The sequence below is a fragment of the Salvelinus sp. IW2-2015 genome, unplaced genomic scaffold, assembly GCF_002910315.2.
Source record: "Salvelinus sp. IW2-2015 unplaced genomic scaffold, ASM291031v2 Un_scaffold1383, whole genome shotgun sequence".
Lineage (NCBI taxonomy): Eukaryota > Metazoa > Chordata > Actinopteri > Salmoniformes > Salmonidae > Salvelinus > Salvelinus sp. IW2-2015.
In genome coordinates this window covers 165,739-186,619 of record NW_019942873.1, presented here as the reverse complement: position 1 = coordinate 186,619, position 20,881 = coordinate 165,739, and the positions used below count along the sequence as shown (strand labels likewise).

General features: G+C 41.3%; 1 protein-coding gene across 1 annotated transcript; it reads right to left on the bottom strand.

The window, feature by feature from the left end:
- Positions 1 to 1,785: 1,785 nt before the first annotated feature.
- Positions 1,786 to 3,298, bottom strand: LOC112070659 (noggin-3-like). Its single transcript, XM_024138086.2, has one exon. It carries the CDS (start codon positions 2,837 to 2,839, stop codon positions 2,171 to 2,173), a length of 669 nt encoding a protein of 222 aa, XP_023993854.1. The 5' UTR covers positions 2,840 to 3,298; the 3' UTR covers positions 1,786 to 2,170.
- Positions 3,299 to 20,881: the final 17,583 nt, after the last annotated feature.

Below are 20,881 nucleotides of genomic sequence, written 5' to 3'. Positions count from 1 at the left end.
AATGTCCGTTAAATAAGTTTAATCACCTCGTCGCCACTGTAATATTTGTGTTGTGGAGAAATGATCAGGCAGGAGACGGGAGTACAGTTAGTTTTCATTTAGTCAAAACCTCTCGTGCTCTACAGTTCCCGGGCACACTAGTGCGCATGTGCATTTCCTATTAGGTGTAGTAACGTAACACTGTCGTAATACATCACCGCTTATTAACAGCATAGTAACTAATATAAACAGATGTAGATCCCAGATACTACATACCGGAGTACTCCTTTGGACTAGCTGGCTAAAATGGCACACAGTATACTTCGCTACCGCCTGCCGAACACCTGCCCTCGCCATTGTCCCCTTTGGCCTCTTCTTCTTCTCTGGGGTTTATCGGCGGTTGCATTACCGCCATCTACTGTACTGGAACGTCCTTGCCTCCTGCATATGTACTGGAATCATAGATTAAAAATGTACCAGTAGAAGTATAGTATAAATAGGGGTTTCTGGGGGCTGCAGTTGAGCAGTTGCACCCTTCTCCATACGTCGGCAACGCCTGGGCAGAGGAACGCGCCCCTTGAATCTGAGGAGTACATTTAGAAACATCATAACCTGGTCATCAGGTGACATCATTCTAATGCGTTGCGCCACAAATTAATTACAAATGAAATGCAAATAAACTACAGTCGTCACACTATCTGACTTGAGACAATGGGTCAACTTGGTGTGTGTTTGTATGCAATTTCTGGTATAACAAGCATAGAGGGTGGACTACTGTGTTTATCCTGAACTGACGCAAAAATGGTGGGCTGATTTTGTCTCCTAAAAGCTGAAACTTTTTTCACCTGAGTTAGTAAACTTGATAAGGAACAAAATGAAAGCAGCCAAATATTATTAATCCTTGCACCCTGTTTAAATTCTACAAAAATATAGACAGAAATAACTTATATTTGTTCAACTTCAGGTGGAATATTGGCCTCTGCTTACTCTGGAATTCCAGCTCCATTCTAGAGCTCACTCCTACTGTGTTCCTAATGAGGAGGTGGGTGTTGGAGATGACTCTCTGAGAACTGTCAACAGCTGCTGAAACTATGGATCAATAAATCAGTGTTACTTTATCAGCATGTACATTTCTAATGGGTTTGTAAGCTGATAACTGTTTGATGGAGGACAGGTGGTTTTACTATGAGAGGGTAATTATAGGACTGGTCACCGGTTGATAAAACAAATGTGAGAAAATATCAACTCAATTTGAGACTTTGATATATTGTCCAAGGTCACCAAGCATCTTGTTCTCATCAATATTTTAGTTTCAGTTGCTATGAAGCAAAAAAGTAAGATTGTAGAAAAAGCACCAAACTCCCTCCATTTATCCAATAGTGTGCGTGAATTGTGCGCATTTACGCATGAATCAAACGCTTAACAATTATGACTCAGGCAATCCTCAACCCGTATCCACTCCTGGGAACCCCAAGTTTTAACAAATATAATTAACAAGTAAGTCTTGGCCCCAGCTCTATGAAAGTGTATAACTGTGTAAGTAAGTAATCTACTGAGAGCCGCCCATAGGTTACCCATGTATGACCGGTGCACGCTGCTTTACTGAGTCTCTTGAACCAGACTGCTTACTTGCGCAAACTACGCGAGACTCCTGAGAGTTTGGTTCAGAGTGAGTGAGTGCGCACACTGTAAACCATATTGTGACAGGTGGCATTACTCCATCAAAGGGTTCACGGTGTGTTGAGTTGATAGGTATAGGGGAGTTATATATATTTTAAGACAAAATAGAAATTTCATTATTTCAGTGACATTTTATTATATGAATATAAAGAATAAATAGCAGTTCTCTTAATTTACATGATAAATCGTTGAAATAGGCTACCGATATTCAGCTCTATATCAGCTGCAAGATAACATCATCCACATGAAATCTGAGGTCGATAGATTAGTTTCCATAATGGAAAACAACATGTTTATAAAACGGCACCTATGCGCCATTGATCTTCAATATAAATACAAAAATATAACCAATACTTTCCACAAATACGGTAGACTCTGGTTACACGTAATACTGACTTTTTACAATAACCTATAATTGAATGGCACCTCATATACATAAAATACATTCCTAAACTCGGTAGTGCATACAAAATTAAAAAGTCATCATAATTTATACTTGATAACAGTCATTTCAGTTCGAGCAGGCGCATTTGCATTCGGTTATCATGGGGTATTGAACTGGTATCCAAGTACATTTGAGGCCCCCTTTCTTCTGTATACATCGCCATCTCAATATCGTAAAATGAGTCGAGTTTGCTGGTTTGCAGAACATCCCCTCTGGAACCGAACATGATCTTTTGCTTTGACAGTTTCCCACTCTCACATAACGTGGCCAAAATCTGTTGCCGAGGTCGTTCCATGTATAAATGACGGGACAGAACGAGAATGACCACAGCCACTGCTGCAGCCTCCGTTTAAGTTTTTTATTGGGTTTGTGCTTCTTGTCAAACTGTACGTCAAAATCCATTGCTTTGATTTCATTCGGCATCACTCCACTGGGCTTCTGTTGAATGTCCAAATCGTCAAGCTCATCGTTGCCAGTGTATTTATCCTGTGGTGGTGTAATAGACATCAAGCGACTATCAAAGTCCCCCAATACACTTTTCAGTTCGGTTTCATTGAGGTCCCTCTCTTTTGGGTCAAAGACAGGATCTGGGTCCTCTTTTAATTCCACAAGTGGCAAACTGTCACTCGGRATAGGACGGAGGAGGTAATAATGCTGGCATAGCCCTTCTTCTATTATAAGTCCGAGGGACAACATCAGCAAGTACATTGCTACAAAATGCTGTGATTGATCCATGTCCGTTACGCACAATAAGACAGTATTATAGGATASAGCTAAACAGGTAGGCCTAGGCTACTCTRCTGCGTACAGTTGWGCCMGGTTCTTGCGGAGTGCGCACCGGCTTGAGTTACATCCAGCMAAACYTYACTTCTTGAGTGTTSGTGTCCTTAAAATTCAGACTGCTTACTCCATAGCAAACGATAATTGATTGAAGATGGTAAAGATGAATAGTCTCTTTCGTAAAACAAATCTAGATATAGGCAGTGTTTCCCTTTTACGCACGAATTCAATATATTGTATGAAATGGCTCTGTGACAGCATCAGTGGCATCAGGGGTTCTCGTTCTTGTGCGCTTTGACGCGTGATTCCAGTCTCAAGTCCTCCCCTCTGAGGATCGGCATGGTGTTTCGTTTTCTTTTGCAGGACGCTGAGAGAGTAACCTGCTCCCTCTGATATATCCTCCACGGGTTGTGATGTAATTGATATATCCATCTGAATGTGGGTTTGTTGTAGGAGATCCCCGACACCTCCCTCAATCAAGAGGCGGGGATGGGTTAGGGAGAGGAGGGGTCCGTCAATTTGGATTCTGATCGCCCTCTGTCGGAATATCTGGCTACTTCTGCTAATTTTCCATTGATAACAGAGGGGGGATATTAGCTAGAAGCGGTGAACAACAATTAGAACTGAATGTGAGAGGCCATAGCCACTACTATTTCTATCAATAGGCCAACAGCTACTATTCATTTGAGAGGTCAACCTACTGGCTACCCTGTACAAATACTGCCGATGATTAAAAAAAAAAGGCTTACTAGGTTATAAAACAACAGGATATAGAGATAGTATTTGTCATCAGGAAAAACATGTTAAATACCCTATATAAGCAACCTTAAATGACACTCTTGACACATACACTCTACTCAATAATACCAACACGAAATGCTTCAAATATTTAGAATTGTTGTGAGCAAGTAGAACGTAGGGAGAGATCTTATAAAGAACATGACTGAACAAAATTTTTATTTTTTTATTGTATTATTGTTCTTGTTTATTGTTCTAGTGTTTTCTATTGTTCTAGTGTTCTCTTTGTTGGCAAGGACAATATTTCAGTGTGCAACCATGTCACAGGGAACCTCTCAATAAACCTTATCCAAAATAACTCCCAAATAAACAACTCTCACTAAGCAGCAGCCATGGAAAGTATCACCATTTGCAAACCTGTCTACCCTCAAATGCTTGGAGAATCATTYCTTGAAAATAATTTAATGGAAGAACTGACTGGCTGCTACATCAGCCATAAAGCATTCACTTAGATAAATGCATCTCTGTTTCATTTTGAATGAGCTAATTCACACAAGCACTTCTGCGCACGACTCATTTAGTTTATGGTCAAATTATGGTGAAAAGTCTGGAAAAGGTCACGCTTATTTTTATTTTTTGAAACAACAATTGATCTGACTATTCAGGCATTCTTGGGCATTGACAATAAGGCATTGACAAGGTTTAACTTGTTGTGACAAATCCCCATGTATCTGAATACCGGTGTTGAAATGCTGCAGCGATAATAGGTAAATACTATTAGGTAGATACATAATCATCTACAAGCAATATATTACAATGATTATAACATTCAATGGTCTAGATACGTGGTGACATCTATGGAATAGTTTAATCTATGCGATGAAATTCATTGGGGAATACAGCTGCATTAGAGCCAACAAAATGACATTTCAATATTGTTCTCATTACATTATGGACTTATTGCCAGCCCTCATTTCATGGTGAGTTGTTTTTGTTTCTTCTAATCCCTTCCTACTGTTTTATCACAGAAAAATTGTGATAGTTATATATTCACCTTGAAAAGACAGAATACTTAGACAGACGCCTGCTTAATTGAAGAGTTTTTATTCAAGTAGGCTAAACCAAAGTCAATTTCCTCAGCTAGTAAAACAGCCAACATAATTATCATTTTCATGGTCTGGTCCTGAAAGGTACAAAGGCATAACAACTTTTGCTTAGGGATATGCATTCAAAATGAATACCTTTAGGTTCTGCATATGTCGTTGTACCCTTTCCTGCTGGTTTCTCATTTAGTGAGGCAAACCAGACCACTCTCTTGGCAGGCACCTTATTTTTTATTTTATTTAACTAGGCAAGTCAGTAAAGAACAAATTCTTATTTACAATGACGGCCTACCCTGGCCAACCCTAACGACGCTGGGCCAGTTGTGCGCCACCCTATAGGACTCCCAATCACGGCCGGTTGTGATACCTCTTGGAATTGAACCAGGATCTGTAGTGACACCTCTAGCACTGAGATGCAGTGCCTTAGACCGCTGCACCACTCAGGAGCCCTTAAACATAGGTACCAAGAGAAGGCCAGCTTAGTTAAACCATTAAAAACACTAAGAGTGATTAAGAATGGACCTAGACTTTCCAGTGTCATTTCAACTTTGCTTTTATTGTGGTTGTATTAAATTACTTTCTCCTACAGTTGAAGTCGGAATTTTACATACACCTTAGCCAAATACATTTAAACTCAGTTTTTCACAACTCCTGACATTTAATCCTAGTAACAATTCCCTGTCTTAGGTCAGTTAGGATCACCACTTTATTTTAAGAATGTGAAATGTCAGAATAATAGTTTTTATTTCTATCATGACATTCCCAGTGGGTCAGAAGTTTACATACACTCAATTAGTATTTGGTAGCATTGCCTTTAAATGTTTAACTTGGGTCAAACGTTTCAGGTAGCCTTCCACAGGTTTCCCACAATAAGTTGGGTGAATTTGGCCCATTCTTCCTGACAGAGCTGGTGTAACTGAATCAGGTTTGTAGGCTCCTTGCTCGCACACACTTTTTCAGTTCTGCCCACAAAATGTCTATTGGATTGAGGTCAGGGCTTTGTGATGGCCACTTCAATACCTTGACTTTGTTGTCCTTACGCCATTTTGCCACAACTTTGGAAGTATGCTTGGGGCCATTGTCCATTTGGAATACCCATTTGTGACCAAGCTTCAACTTCCTGACTGATGTCTTGAGATGTTGCTTCAATATATCCACATAATTTTTCATCCTCATGATGCCATCTATTTTGTGAAGTGCACCAGTCCCTCCTGCAGCAAAACACCCCCACAACATGATGCTGCCACCCCCGTGCTTCACGGTTAGGATGGTGTTCTTCGGCTTGCAAGCCTCCCCCTTTTTCCTCCAAACACAACAATGGTCATCATGGCCAAACAGTTCTATTTTTGTTTCATCAGACCTGAGGACATTTCTCCAAAAGGTACGATCTTTGTCCCCATGTGCAGTTGCAAACTGTAGTCTGGCTTTTTATGGTGGTTTTGGAGCAGTGGCTTCTTCCTTGCTGAGCGGCCTTTCAGGACTTGTTTTACTGTGGATATAGATACTTTTGTACCTGTTTCCTCCAGCATCTTCATAAGGTCCTTTGCTGTTCTTCTGGGATTGATTTGCACTTTTCGCACCAAAGTACATTCATCTCTAGGAGACAGAACACGTCTCCTTCCTGAGCGGTATGACGGCTGCCTGGTCCCGTGGTGTTTACACGTGCGTACTATTGTTTGTACAGATGAACGTGGTACCTCCAGGTGTTTGGAAATTGCTCCCAAGGATGAACCAGACTTGTGGAGGTCTACAAATCCTTTTCTGAGGTTTTGGCTGATTTCTTTTGATTTTCCCATGATGTGAAGCAAAGAGGCACTGAGTTTGAAGGTAGGCCTTGAAATACTTCCACAGGTACACCTCCAATTGACTCAAATGATGTCAATTAGCCTATCAGAAGCTTCTAAAGCCATGACATCATTTTCTGGAATTTTCCAAGCTGTTTAAAGGCACAGTCAACTTAGTGTATGTAAACTTCTGACCCACTGGAATTGTGATACAGTGAAATAAGTGAAATAATCTGTCTGTAAACAATTGTTGGAAAAATTACTTGTGTCATGCACAAAGTAGATGTCCTAACCGACTTGCCAAAACTATAGTTTGTTAACAAGAAATTTGTTGAGTGGTTGAAAAACACGTTTTAATGACTCCAACCTAAGTGTATGTAAACTTCAGACTTCAACTGTATCAAGTTATTGAGATTTGTTATGAATATAATGGACATAGGTTTTCCAGTTACTGCATTATTAGTTACACTTTTACGTCAGTTGACTGTTGAAAGCAAAGATTAACTGAAAGCATAAGACAAGAAAAAACRATGTTATTCTCTGTACAGTGAGAAAGTTTAAGCATTTTCTTGTTGTTTCACAGAGTAAACTGTATTATTTATGTAGGACATGAATCAAAATGTGCATTCTGATAGTATTAGATCAGTGTTTTTTTTACTGATGACTGTTTACTGTGTTTGCTTGAATGATCAGTATGCTCAACACAGAAGTGGTCGAAGTCAGAGCGCCTCACAACCGACAGACAATACAATCTCTTGACACTCCCACTCAACTGGTGGGGTGAAAAATTGTGTAGTCTACTCTGGAGGCGATGGTGGGGGGGGCACAGATAGTTGTCATAACTGATGGAAACAGTGTGTGGTTTCAATAAAATGAAATTGTCTCAGCAAACAGTCCATTTCACGTGGCGCGCTTCCGACACAGCACCTTTCACACGGTTTATTTCGCGCAATCCCATTTTCACACTCCAGRCTAATTGAGGCCACATTGCCACTGAGTAAACACAGACATGAAATGGGTGCTATTTTGTTTACTCTGGCACTCTGGTGGGGTGCAATTTGGTAGTTTGTTTAGCACTTTTTCCATGTTCCTCCTGCGATCCAAGAGCCCACAATCACAATAATCACACTTACTATGTGCTTTATCTCAACAAATTGCTAGGTTTCACTAGAGCAAGGTGAGATCTTTCCTCACAATGTTAAGCCTTATCGTAGATGGTGTTCTTTCACGTCAAACAAGGCCACTCTACTGCTCGAGCAAAGCCGTTAGAGTTTACAACACTAATCATATGTCTAGATCAGATCTTCACAACTACAGGTTTTATGTAGTATACAGATGTCAATCCTATTTCTGTGAATCTATTATCATAAATATCCAGATATGTAGTCGTTATACATTACCATGCATGGAAAATACTGTTCTTTGAAGGCACAGAACCATTAAAAAAAAAAAATTATTTGTTTAATTACAGAGAAAATTGGTAGACACATTTTGCCCGAGTCATCACTTGCCATTGTCTACATGAAAATATGTCTAAAGCATGTCAGAAAACGCTCTAAAACACTCCACACCAACTCCTATTACATCACARTCCCATTCTGAATCATATCTCTACACTCAATTCTTGCTATTTTTTTCCACTGTCCCATAAATCCATATTTGCATATTTTTGTTATTGTTGTTATAAACAGCATCATTCAAACATGGATTTAAGGCACAATGGAATGTTTTTAGTGCGGAGACATCATTCCAAATGGGATTCTGATGTAATATGAGTTGGTTTGGAGTGTTTTAGAGTGTTTTATAATATGCTTTAGACATATTTGCATTTTGCATTATAATCAATGCCAAGTGATGACTCAGCAAAATGTGACAACCAATTTTCACTGTAAAGAAACAAAATATCAACTACAAGCACAGAAAGAGTGAAAATAAGGCCAGATGGGTGAACTTCCCCTTTAACAGGCTCTTTAATTAACAGCTAGCCTTGTTTTCCCACAGGTTGTGGAGTCGAGGCATCACACTGTTATGTGTGTTCATTTCTTTTCATCCCATAAAGTTTTCATAGACAATAGCATTTTATCCAAACAGAGTAATTAACCAGAATATAAACACTGGGCTATTTCAATCTCCGAACCGCCCTCGCTAGCTATTCAAACAAATGACTTAACATAATGTCTATTTGGGTTTCAAAACAAATAGAGTACTTTTACACAGTTAGTTTGGGCCTGTAAAATGAAATCGTTAAGAAATTATGAAAGGCAATTGTGTCATTATTTCCAGAAATGATCAATAAAATAAACAAACTAATGCTCAGATTTGGCAACCTTGACCAAAATATGGGCCTTGGAAAATTATAATATAGTATTGTAGGCCTACTTATAATCCAAAGCAAGCTCAGTACCTCACATGTCAACTAACATATTACATCAGAGCGTCGTGGATGGTGGAGGGCTTAAGGTTCCATTGAGCTCAGGAGGTGAGCATGAACTCATATGTCATCCAGGGTAGCAGTGTCCTCAGCTGAGACGGAGGAGGACTGATGGTTTTAACAAGCCAGTTACACAGCAAGTGCACTGGGCTGTGATGCAGCCCGAAGGCAGTGGTCAGCTCTCAGATAGCAGCCCCTTTAGTATATGAAAAATAAATACTTTGGCTTTTGATTGATGATTCAGCAGTTCATCAATCYACCATGTCACAGAAATGGAGCGTGAACAACAGCACAGAGAGACGGTGGGCATCCACTGCGGCTACCAAGAKATTTAGCACACGTCAGACGGCTTTTCAGCACCGCCAAAGCAGGCGTGGTGATCCCATGTAGTAATCAAGGTGGATTTACACGGTTCATCAGGACAAAGCTGCAGTGGCTGGGMCGSAGCCTYCTCTATGAACTAACAGGCTGGGGGAGTTGGAGACAGGATGGGGAGCCAGCCGAGGGGGATCCCGGTGTCTCAACCTATAACACAGGGTGCTGTGTTTACCACCCAACCCCTTGGTCTCAGACTCTCAGCTCCAAATTCACACATCATAAATCAAGATGACCTGTCCTTACATTAATGAATCCCTCTCTTTGCTTTATAGTGGTGCTTTTGCAGCAGTGCTAGGATTCATTTCATGGATGTATTCACTCCCTGATAGCTTGCAGGGGTGGCAGGTAGCCTAGTGGTAAGAGCGTTGGGCTAGTAACCAAAAGGTTGCTAGATCAAACCCCTGAGCTGACAAGGTAAACATCTGTGGTTCTGCCCCTGAACAAGGCAGTTAACCCACTGTTCCTGAACCGTCATTGTAAATAAGAATTTGTTCTTAACTGACTTGCCTAGTTAAATAAAAATAGATACAAGTCCTTTATAGCTATAGCAGATAATCTGTTGATCATCAAAGCTGAAACATGTCTGAGTATAATTGAAAAGATCCATACCAGGCTTCATTTTGAATATATCATGAGAGGCGCTAGGTAGTAAGAAAATATGAGCTGTAATTGTCCAATGTCTATTTCTGTACTAAATAAGTATTTTAAGTGTTTTGTTTGAGAAATAAGGTTGTTCTCTCTCTGTGGGAGGTACTTTTCAGTCCACAACATGGGAAAAATAATCAGCTCTTGATTTTCTTTGTGCAAATAAATAAGGTCGTTTAAACGWAAATCGGTAATACAGTATAGTTTGTGTGAGGCTTGCACGGCTTCCTGTGACATCATCASTGTTGGTTGACTCATGAGCAGATGAGTGATGCACACAGTTTTTTCTCTCCTCTTCTCAAAGTCATGTTTAGTACAGCAACTCTCTTTCTCTACCTCTCCCTCTTTCACTGGGGGGCGTTTGGTAATGAAGCAAGTGTTTCTATGCATTGCGAGGGGCTGTCAGCTCTGCACACAGCAGACCTCTTTCACCTGCCGCAGCCAGGAGGGTTGGACAGCGGGCGTTGAGCCAGCCTGGCCCGCCAGCAGCAGGCCCCTGCCTCCACCTATGGATGGCCAGCTCAGTGATTTACACAGCCTCCGCCCAGGGGTGGCATGTCCAGTTGTGTACTCTGTGCTGTGTTGGTGCTAATTGAAAGTTGGCAGTGGAATTAAAGTTCAATGTCTGTACTTTATATTTCTAAACACCTGGTCTCGTGTAAAAATGAAAGAGGTCAATATTCTTGTCACCATATGAAGCGTTAACATTAGTACTGAAATACAACTATTATAATGATCTCTCTTAAGCTAAGAATAAGGACTTTACCTCTGTTTTGTTAGGACTGAAAAATGTATCAATGGAATGACGTTTGTTTTGATAGCAAGAGTCTTCTAAGGCGGTCCTTGGCTGGTTTTCCAGTAGTGAGGTTGAGAWAGGAGACCCTGCTCTTGACGAGGCCAGACTCAAGAACAGAGAAGTGAAAAAGGAGAGGAAGGCAGTGAGAGGGAGACAGACAGCAGAGGAGGGGGAGTGTACTGGGGGCTTGGGCAGCAGTGGTAGCAGCGACTGCTACAGAAGAAGTTAAAGTGAGACAGTAAAGTGAATCCAGATGTGCTGTTATTATTAATATCTCTGGCTGATGAATGGGAAGGTAAAATTACAGGCGCCAGCCAGGGAGGCCCCGCGCGCTGCCCTGCCACCCAGGCGCGTCCCAGCTCACCTAACCTCCACGGCTCCAGCGCTAGCCTAGCGTCATGCTCCCTGTGATCCGCAACGGCAGGCAGACGCTCCGAAGGCCTCCACGTGGTTTCAACACGTCACACAGGCAAAGAGAGCAACAGCCTTAACCCCAAATCAATCTTTCATTTCAAAACATTGAACACCGTGATTGATATTAAAATGGAATCATCTGAGAGTTAGATGATCCTAAGCATGGTGAGGCATGAGGAGGACCAGACACAAATCTGTAGTAACAGACACCGGCGGGTAGCAAGTTACTGCAGAAAGGGGCTAAAGAACTGAGGCTGCGATTTAAACAAGCACCCTTTAACGATAAAAGCTAAGACTTCTACTTCATTGCCTTTGAAATCCAACTGAGAAAGCCTTACACCTCTGGTTTGTACTGTAGGAAATCTATAATCACTCCTAAACGGCTTTATTGGTACTATTGGCTCTTTACACCTCTCTTTCTCACACCGTTTGCCTTTGAATTGGTGTTGATCTATAGTGGTCATGTAAAGCGGTAACAAACAGACACAGAGAGGGCAGATTTCATAGGGTGAGTTCTATGGAGGCAGGACCTCTCTCACTCAGCCCATCATCATAAAAAATGACACCAGACAGGGCAGTTTATGACAAGTCCCTACTGCGGTTTAATCAAAACCTATAATGCCAGAGTCATTCCTGAGGGCTGGCTGGCTGCTGGAGTGTGGATCTGTCAGCTCAGCTCACYGCTCTGTCACAGTAGTTGTTTACGGGAGCAGCAGGAGAGCCCAGAGAGGAGGGGGAGGTTGCTCCTGAAAGACTGACACAAGGGGGACTGGCGGGGGAAGCAGAAGGGGAGACGGGGGGGGGGTTGAGAAACGAGTGTAAATCCAGCAGGGGAGATGGAGCCTGGTTGGCTGCAGGGGCTGTTGTTTTAACCATCAGGGGAGTCCCTCTCGGGTTGCTGTCCCCCAGCCATCCTGGGGGAGATCACAGCGAGCCTCCCTGTCGCTGTCTGCTCCCTGCACCCCGCATGGGGCCCCCATCTCTCCACATCACAGCTTAGAAGAATGCCTCATGCGGTCTTACTTTCCCCCTTTGTGCATTTTCAGAGCAGGGATACCAGACACATTATGCTTAATGACTGGCATTGGTCGCCAGAGGAATGGCTGTTTTGTTGCTACTCCCAAGAGTGCTATACAGTATGCAAACGTCAGGGCACGCCCCTATCCCCGCCCCCCTCTTATAAACTGCCCCATGGTGTTGAATAGATTAAGTAGTAGAGAGCTGAGAGACAGACTGGACATGGTTTGAGAGTTTATCATGGAGGGCGGTGTCGCTGTGCACACCAGGGAGAGCAGATTGTACAGGGCTATTCTCCACGGTATAGAGGAAGAAGCCCTCAAAATCACTCCACTCTCCCCTGCTGAACCACAGGCAGAGAGACAGCACCTCTGTCTCCAGACAGAACTGAACCAATAGCTACATGAATAATGGCCACTGAAATATGTTGTATTATTGTACAATCATACAATCATTTTAAAGTCCGTAATATGAATTGAATCTAATTTCAATTTTTTATCACCTTCTTCTGTTTCACAGTGAAGTCTATTTTCAATGACAATAATAAACTTAAACCAGTGTATGGATGACCATAACTTTAATGGGTCCAATGTGAYGTAACACATTTAAGATGGGTGTATCATGACCAGGATTGAATCCTCTACAATGGCGGTGAATTAGTGAGAACAATTCCAACAGGAAAATGATCATTGATTTCAGATTAATGTACTGTAACTGAGACTTGTGGGTCAGACTCTAAAGCAATTTTAAGGTTAGATTTCTAGTCTGAAAAACGAGCAGACCTTTTGAAATGGCTGGAGTCAGTCTGATTAGACTGCTCYCCAAGGAGAAATTTCCACCCTTCCTCCACAAATATCATGTTTGTATTTAATGTAATATGCTCTCTGTAAGAGGTGATGTTTCAGAACTATATACATTACCAAATTATATAAACATTTAACATTTACCAGCTCATATTTTAATGCAATGCAGAAAAACTAGTTCACAAAACTAGCACAAAGTGTTATTTTGGTAAAGGCAAATCTAGACTGATAGATGAACTGCTGTTTTGCGACATGGTGATTCAAGATGTAAGGACAGATTGTCATCAAGGTCCAGTGATCAAAAGAGACACAGAGATCAGCAGAACAGTTCACCAGACTGTTCACCATACATGTTTTACAGGACCGCCACATATGATCTTTCACCTCATCCCCTCGTGGTGTTTGGAGGACAGTCTAAATTAACACATTTACACGTGACTTAAAATGTGTTAGTTTAAGTTAAGTATACATCTTTCACCAGGTGGAGTAAATCCAGAAGCTCGGTCAGATAGTAAGCTTTGGGGATCAAAGAAATTCTCTGTCAGCATGACTGTTTGACTGTGAAGCCTCACTTGTACCCCTGAATAGAGGGAATCCTCTATGAGATACAGACAGAGAGGGGATCAGTGGTCGGCTCAGGGAGGGGAAGAGGGGGTTGAAAGCAAACAGCCCACTGCCAGTGTGATATATGTTTAAGCCCATTGGGTGTAGAGCAGAGACACCCAGCTTAAGATCTTTAACTTGTCTCAGGAACCAGGATGGTCGATCCMTGCCRACTCCGTGATTCAAGCTGTTGCGTTATTAAAGAAAAACAAAACCCATGGTAAAACGCCCATATGAAGGCTAAGGAGAAAGAGCTTTCTGTCTGCWWGCAAATCTGTAGTCATAGAAATAAATATTTTTTTCTTCCTATTGCAGGAAAATATATGATTGCATGATATGTTGTTTWAAGGAGACGTAACATTTTAACTCAATTTGAGACCCTCTCTAAAACAACAAAATTATCTTTAACARTCTATAMATGTTTGTATAACTGTCTGTCTGAATCTCATATCTTGCATAATCCTGTACATTCTTAGCTAGCTATATTTTAAAGGGCTGAATTATGTAACCTCTGTCAGGGGTTCTATTGCACAAACCTGRCAGTAGGTCTATCAAAGTATGTTCTGTCTGGAAGTATTGAATGTCAATKATGTCAATACATTTATTCTGCCATCAGCTTAATCATTTTTGCCAATGTCTTTTCAAGTCATACTCTGGGGTGTGATCAAGACAACCTAGAAAATCAGCTCKGTTTSGGGGCAATATTGGTTTGAGYATAGGAAGTAAGAAAATAGAGGCTGAGAGATACCCTGGGCTCTGACAGACCATGTTYAAATACCAGTCCGACACCAGCCCAGCTCCRCAGTGTGACTGAAACTCTGACTCGCCACGCTGTAACATTTAATTAGGAGTCACTCGGATTACCTGTGCAGCCAGTCCAGAGACTCAGCTGAGAGGCTCCCTCACCAGGAGAGGACTGAAAGACCACCCAATCACTCAAGAGCACGTCTTGTGTTGTTTCTGTAAATTATTTTAATAGCAGGGGACTGGGCTTTGTAGAGGGGGTCAGGTCTGGGTGGGTTGACTGAGTCTGACGAGGTACGCCACCCGTTGACAGACAGTGGCTGGTCATTTCATACACCTACCTCATTCGTTCATATCAATGTTTTATCAAACTGAAATAGAAACTCTATATAGAATTTCTGCATCAACAAACAGATTTGGCTGGTGAGGACAGATGAGCGAGTGTGATGGGTGAATGGAGCTGGGTGGAGGGCCCTGTGGTAGGGTTGTTAATATTGTCTTTATTAATCTGATCGGGCAGAAACCCATTACCACATTGACTTACATAACTTATGTTATATTTTCTTTAACAGAGCTGGATATATACCTTAGTTTCTTGAGTCCTGTTAGGACTTGGGATCCTCTCCACCCCAAGAGCTGACAGTTGGGTTCCAGTCTGGCGTTGGCACTGAGAGGGGGTGCCTGGGGTGCTGGGGGCTCCAAGGAGATGACAATGAGTGATGTGCGGCTGGTCACTCAGACACACGGCTTGGCGTCTCCCAAGACCTTGGAAAGAGAACAAACACAGAGAGGTCAGACAAAACAAAGTGCTGTCCATCCTTGTCCCTCAGAACCCTACAAAGACCAAAGCATTATAGGCAATGCTGGTCCCCAGGTCATTTTAAATCCAGCTCAGAGAGGGGACAAGTAGAGACTAAACAGCTGTGTAGGCTGAGATAACGAGATTTCCATTAGATTTAGATTTTAATTATAGACATTACAACATATTGATATTTAGGTGCAACACTATTGCGACACATTCCATGTTTATGAGAGGCTGTCCTCTGGTTGGTCAGGTCTCTAGGTTTTCTGTTCCCTAATGGTGACATTAGATATCTCAATATGTATCACTGTTRATGTAAGTGTGGTTGCACCAAGTCCAGCAGTAATCAGCTGCACTGCACCACATTCCACAGGGGCAGCATCACACTGTGTTTTCCTAAGGAAATAGATTCATCATAAGTCATCATACTAACTGCCACAWCATACAAAACAGCCCTTTGACAATTTGTCCAGCTGCTAACCTTTTCAACATTAATTAGCCAACATGTTGAAAAAACTGTCCAGCATAACATCAATCTCAACGGAACTTCATGTCAAAGGTTTATGTAACGAATAATCCGTAAAGAGATTCTCTCCAAAGCAGTGAGTTAACATCTTTCTGACAGATACATTCTTATGAATCCTTTTCTTTCACTATTGTTTTAAATGGGTAAATCTTCTGGTGTAGTAGTACATTATCACAGCCCTTCTGCTCAGATTATTGGTCAACTGAACAGCGCTACGAGTGGCAGCCAGCCAGCAGGTGGCAGTCTTATCAGGAAAGCCAAGTGAGACTTGACTTGATACTGGACAGTCAACTTTCAGATGGTTTAGAGTCTCGCCACGGCACTCTGATTACACCCGAATAAGCAACCTCCTTTATAAAATACACTATACTGCACACAGTCAAACAGAACAATAAAGGAATTGTCCTGGAACATAGCGCAGGGGCACAGCCAAGGTCATTTTCCGTGTTGAATTACTGTATTTAAAAACAATTGTGAAACCACATGTTCAAATATACATAATTTGAACTAAATATTGTTGGAATTTCTAAATAGAGGGCTTTATGTTGCATAGATCTGTCATGGACTATAACTAGCTCAAACCATATGTACCAAGCATTTGCTCAATGTGAAGGACTGAGAATGTTTAATATCGTCTCATTCTGGCTCGTTTTCTTTCCAGCACCCACAGTGAGACGTCTGTCTGACTAGCTTTGTTCATTCTGATAGACAGATACATTAAAAGGCTTTTGTAATTGTGACAGTAAAAGGTCCATTTTCCGATTCCTCTGAATGTCGACGACATTGAATAATATGCTGTCTAATCTGTGTTGCAGAGGTCTCATTAAACTATCCACAAGAGCCAGACAAAGGTCAGTAACTCACAAGACTGATATACTTGACATAATATGCCCCCAAAAATGTAATRGACTGCTTTCAAAATCTAGTAGTAGGCATATACAGTATAACAACTTACCTCAGGTTACCTCTGAGAAGCACTGTCTATATGTGCAGGACACAAAATTATACATTTGTTTTCCCTTCAACAAATGAGACTTCTAGATAGTCTCATTTGTTGAATAAATTGGTTCAGTCTCACATTCAGAGGTATTTGAAGGGACTAGCATATTGCTCTCAAAATATTTGTACAGTTAAATCTGTGAGTGAGTATATATCCTCATTTTGACACTGGTGCATAGCAATGTGGAGCTAAAACAAACTGCAACATGTGGAATCATCCCACGTAAGAACCATGGCACCAGACCTATTCAGACAGCTTTAATGGCAAGCTCTGTGAGAATCCACTCTGGGCTTAAATTCCTTCCAGTATTTGTGAGTGTGCTTATTAACTGTAGAATTAAAACTAATTACAACCACACAATTGTATGGCGACAGTGCAGATAGTTGCCAGGCTTGAACCCTGAGAATCTGCACCTATCTCTGATTAGAAAAAAAGCTTACAAACTATGGTCTTAATGGGAGGATTAAGTTGGATGCAAAGAAAGAAGAAGAAAGAAAGAAAGAAAGAAAGAAAGAAAGAAAGAAAGAAAGAAAGAAAAGAAAGAAAGCATGATATTCAGGAGGTTTGATTTGTCGATAGCAGAAAACGACCATTTTCAAACAAAATGCTCATGTGCAGTATGTAAAGTGAACGTTATTTTTCCAAGAAAGTGAAAGAGACAGAATTTCCGTTGCTATGGCTGCAGCCCTTAAACACTTCCAGTTCCCTGGTATTTGTGAATTCAAGGGCAAAGCGTAATGAATAGTGGCTTTAATGACACTGCAAGATGTGCGCTTGCCACAGTGTGTATTACTACAGTTAACTGGGGCTGTAATGAGATAGTCTTTCAGGCATGAGTCTGAGWGGAGACAGACAAARAGCAGGGTTCAATCATATCTAAGTGCATTAATCAGGGAGAGAGAGGAGAGAGTCACTACTGGTTATTACTGCTGCTGTAGCCACACCAGGTCAGCCCAGGTGGGGGAGAGGCTCTTTACTGCATTCATCATTTCAGACAATGAAATCAAAACAATACATCAAATCTATATATTGGGAGCCACGGGTTTAACATTCATAGATTTGGTCATTTTAGGGGAAAGACAAATACGGTTTTAACAATATGAATGTAGTCTGTAGTTACTTACTCAGGTGAATTCTATATTTGACTAAGGACAGTTAGTTGTAAGTGTGCTGTAAAAGACAGAATAGGACAGTAATACTGTCTGAATGGTTATCTGTCCGCTACCACCACTGTTGTTTGTGGAACCAGAGGGTACGAGGCCTGCTGGTCTTTGATTCTGGGAATGCGTAAATCAGCCTATAGACTGAAACATTTCATTTGTGGTATTTATTTTGTTTATTGGTCCCTAAATGGCCCCATCCATCTCTGACCAAGACAGGGTTGGTTTTGATTGGGAATTTGCTGTTAAGAAGTTTATAGAATAACACGTAAGTTCACAGATGGGTTTACTGATGGTTACTCAAAGGTGTTATTACATATGCATAGCACTCCTTCATCATGTCAGCCACTACAGTAAAGTACAATCCTCAGAAACCAATGGGGTCCATTTAAGCAAACCACTACTCACGACTCATACCAACATGCCAAAATCATTAAGTCAATTTAAAACTCCATCTATTGAAAGTGTATGCCACAGAGAAAAAACACTGTACATTATGTTGTCGTATGAAGAATTTGTGAAGTGAAGAATTTATGTTGTTTCGACATGTTGCAGAATTTCTCCATCAGAGACCAATTCTAACCACAGTCTTTATTCGATGTGGTAAATCTGCATTCTATTGATTACAGTGATAAATCATTATCTTGCACTCATATTTCTTTACTAATTTACTTCTAAAAATAGTTATCTTTTTCTGACTGGAAATCAAGCAAAGAAATGTAGGAWTTAATTTTTAAAACACTCACATTAGTGTTTATCAGGTCTCATCTTTTTTTCCCACAAAAGGTATTTACTATTGTTTAAACCGAACAATCACCTATGCCAAAACTGCACTCCAAGCAAAGCACTTGACTTGTACAAATCATTCCATTTATCATTCCTAAGTTAACAGGTCTTTGCATTACATGCATTTTTAGCAGAAATCCTTATTTTTTCGATGGTTTGCACATTCTGTCACTTATTCATGTCATTTTTCCTACTTTTTTTCCTCAGTGTGCTCTAGTACTACTTTCCTCCAGTGCTCTAGTACTACTTTCCTCAGTGCTCTAGTACTACTTCCTCAGTGCTCTAGTACTACTTCCTCAGTGCTCTAGTACTACTTCCTCAGTCTAGTACTATTTCCTCAGTGCCTCTAGTACTACTTCCTCAGTGCTCTAATACTACTTCCTCAGGTCTAGTACTATTTCCTCAATGCGGTCTAGTACTACTTCCTCCAGTGCTCTATACACTTCCTCAGTGCTCTAGTACTACTTCCTCAGTGGTCTAGTACTATTTCCTCAGTGCTCTAGTACTACTTCCTCAGTGCTCTAATACTACTTCCTCAGTGCTCTAGTACTATTTCCTCAATGGCTCTAGTACTACTTTCCTCAGTGCTCTAGTACTACTTCCTCAGTGCTCTAGTACTACTTCCTCAGTGGTCTAGTACTATTTCCTCAGTGCTCTATACTACTTCCTCAGTGCTCTAGCTACTTCCTCAGTGCTCTAGTACTACTTCCTCAGTGCTCTAGTACTATTTCCTCAGTGCTCTAGTACTATTTCCTCAGTGCTCTTAGTACTATTTCCTCAGTGCTCTAGTACTACTTCCTCAGTGCTCTAGTACTACTTCCTCAGTCTCTATACTACTTCCTCCAGTGCTCTAGTACTAATTTCCTCAATTGCTCTAGTACTACTTCCTCAGTTGCTCTAGTACTACTTTCCTCAGTTGCTCTAGTACTACTTCCTCATGCTCTAGTACTATTCCTCAGTGCTCTAGTACTACTTCCTCAGGCTCTAGTATACTTCCTCAGTGCTCTATACTACTTTCCTCAGTGCTCTAGTACTACTTCCTCAGTGCTCTAGTACTACTTCCTCAGTGCTCTAGTACTATTCTGCTCTATGTGGTGTGCAAGCAGCTGTAGTTAAGCAAAAAGAGTCATCTCTTCTTCTACCGGAGGGGTAATGACATAATAGGAGGTATCAGGTCCCAGAGGAGTTTCATTAAATGGAATTTATAAGAAGAGCCAGAGTGATAAAACAGAAGAGGGGATAATCAGTAATCACTCGAAATGTTTGCAATCAGACATTTGCCAAATGTATATTTTGCGGGTTCAATTTCTTTTTAAAGAGCAATGGAGAAAATAACTGGACATTTTCACGATAGTAGTGGTGGTAGTCCTCAACAACTCCTTAATGAAGAGAGCAGCCAATAGAGCCTCTGTAGTTAGGCTACCAGAGCTGAGGAGAGCTTGCATGCCCCCTTTTGGCTCTTTGGGGAAGAATGGTCATCATCTAGATTCGGAGGAGGGTCACCAATCTGAGAGAGAATGCAGATGCTGCTTCTCCATATCCAAATAAAATGCTTCACCTACTTTATTCTGCTTTGTTTCAAACTGCTTGGCTGACTGCAGGTCTGGACTCCTGATTACAGTGATAGACATGCAGGAATCTGGAGTCGGCTGCCAGAAACCACAGAAGGAAAGGAGAGGACCCTGAGTCTGCGGTCAGACGGTCGGGAGAGGTAAACAGGAGTAGCCCCTCCTTGGAATGCAAGGCTTGTGTTGGCCCAGAGACTAGGTTACGTATGGAGGAGGTGCCAGTCCCAGTMCACGGCAGCTCAACAGAAAACACAATTATTTTTAATGAATGCAAAGAAACACCAARGAAAACAAATACCTGACATTAAGCTAGCGCCAAAGCCTTAGCAATTTTGTGTAATGCAGCTTACACTGTGCATTACTCTTATGTGATTGAATCTGTACTTGCGCAGACAAGCAGCAGAGCTTAGTCATTTAAGCTTAGAAATGCATTCATTGTAACCATACCATAAGACCAGCAATGGGTGTTCATTACGGTCTGTGTGTACCTCTCTCTTTTTGGCAGCGGCCTGCAGAACAACAGCAAATTTTGCAGTTATTGTTACTCATCTGAAAAGTTGAAAAATAGCCTGTATCATAATCTGTTTTCTCAACATCATCATAGACACAAGCCTGCATTCTAATGACCAGAGAATTTAGGGACTGTAACAGCAGGTAGAAAGTGGATGGAAAGATGTCAACATCCAGTCATAGGCATTA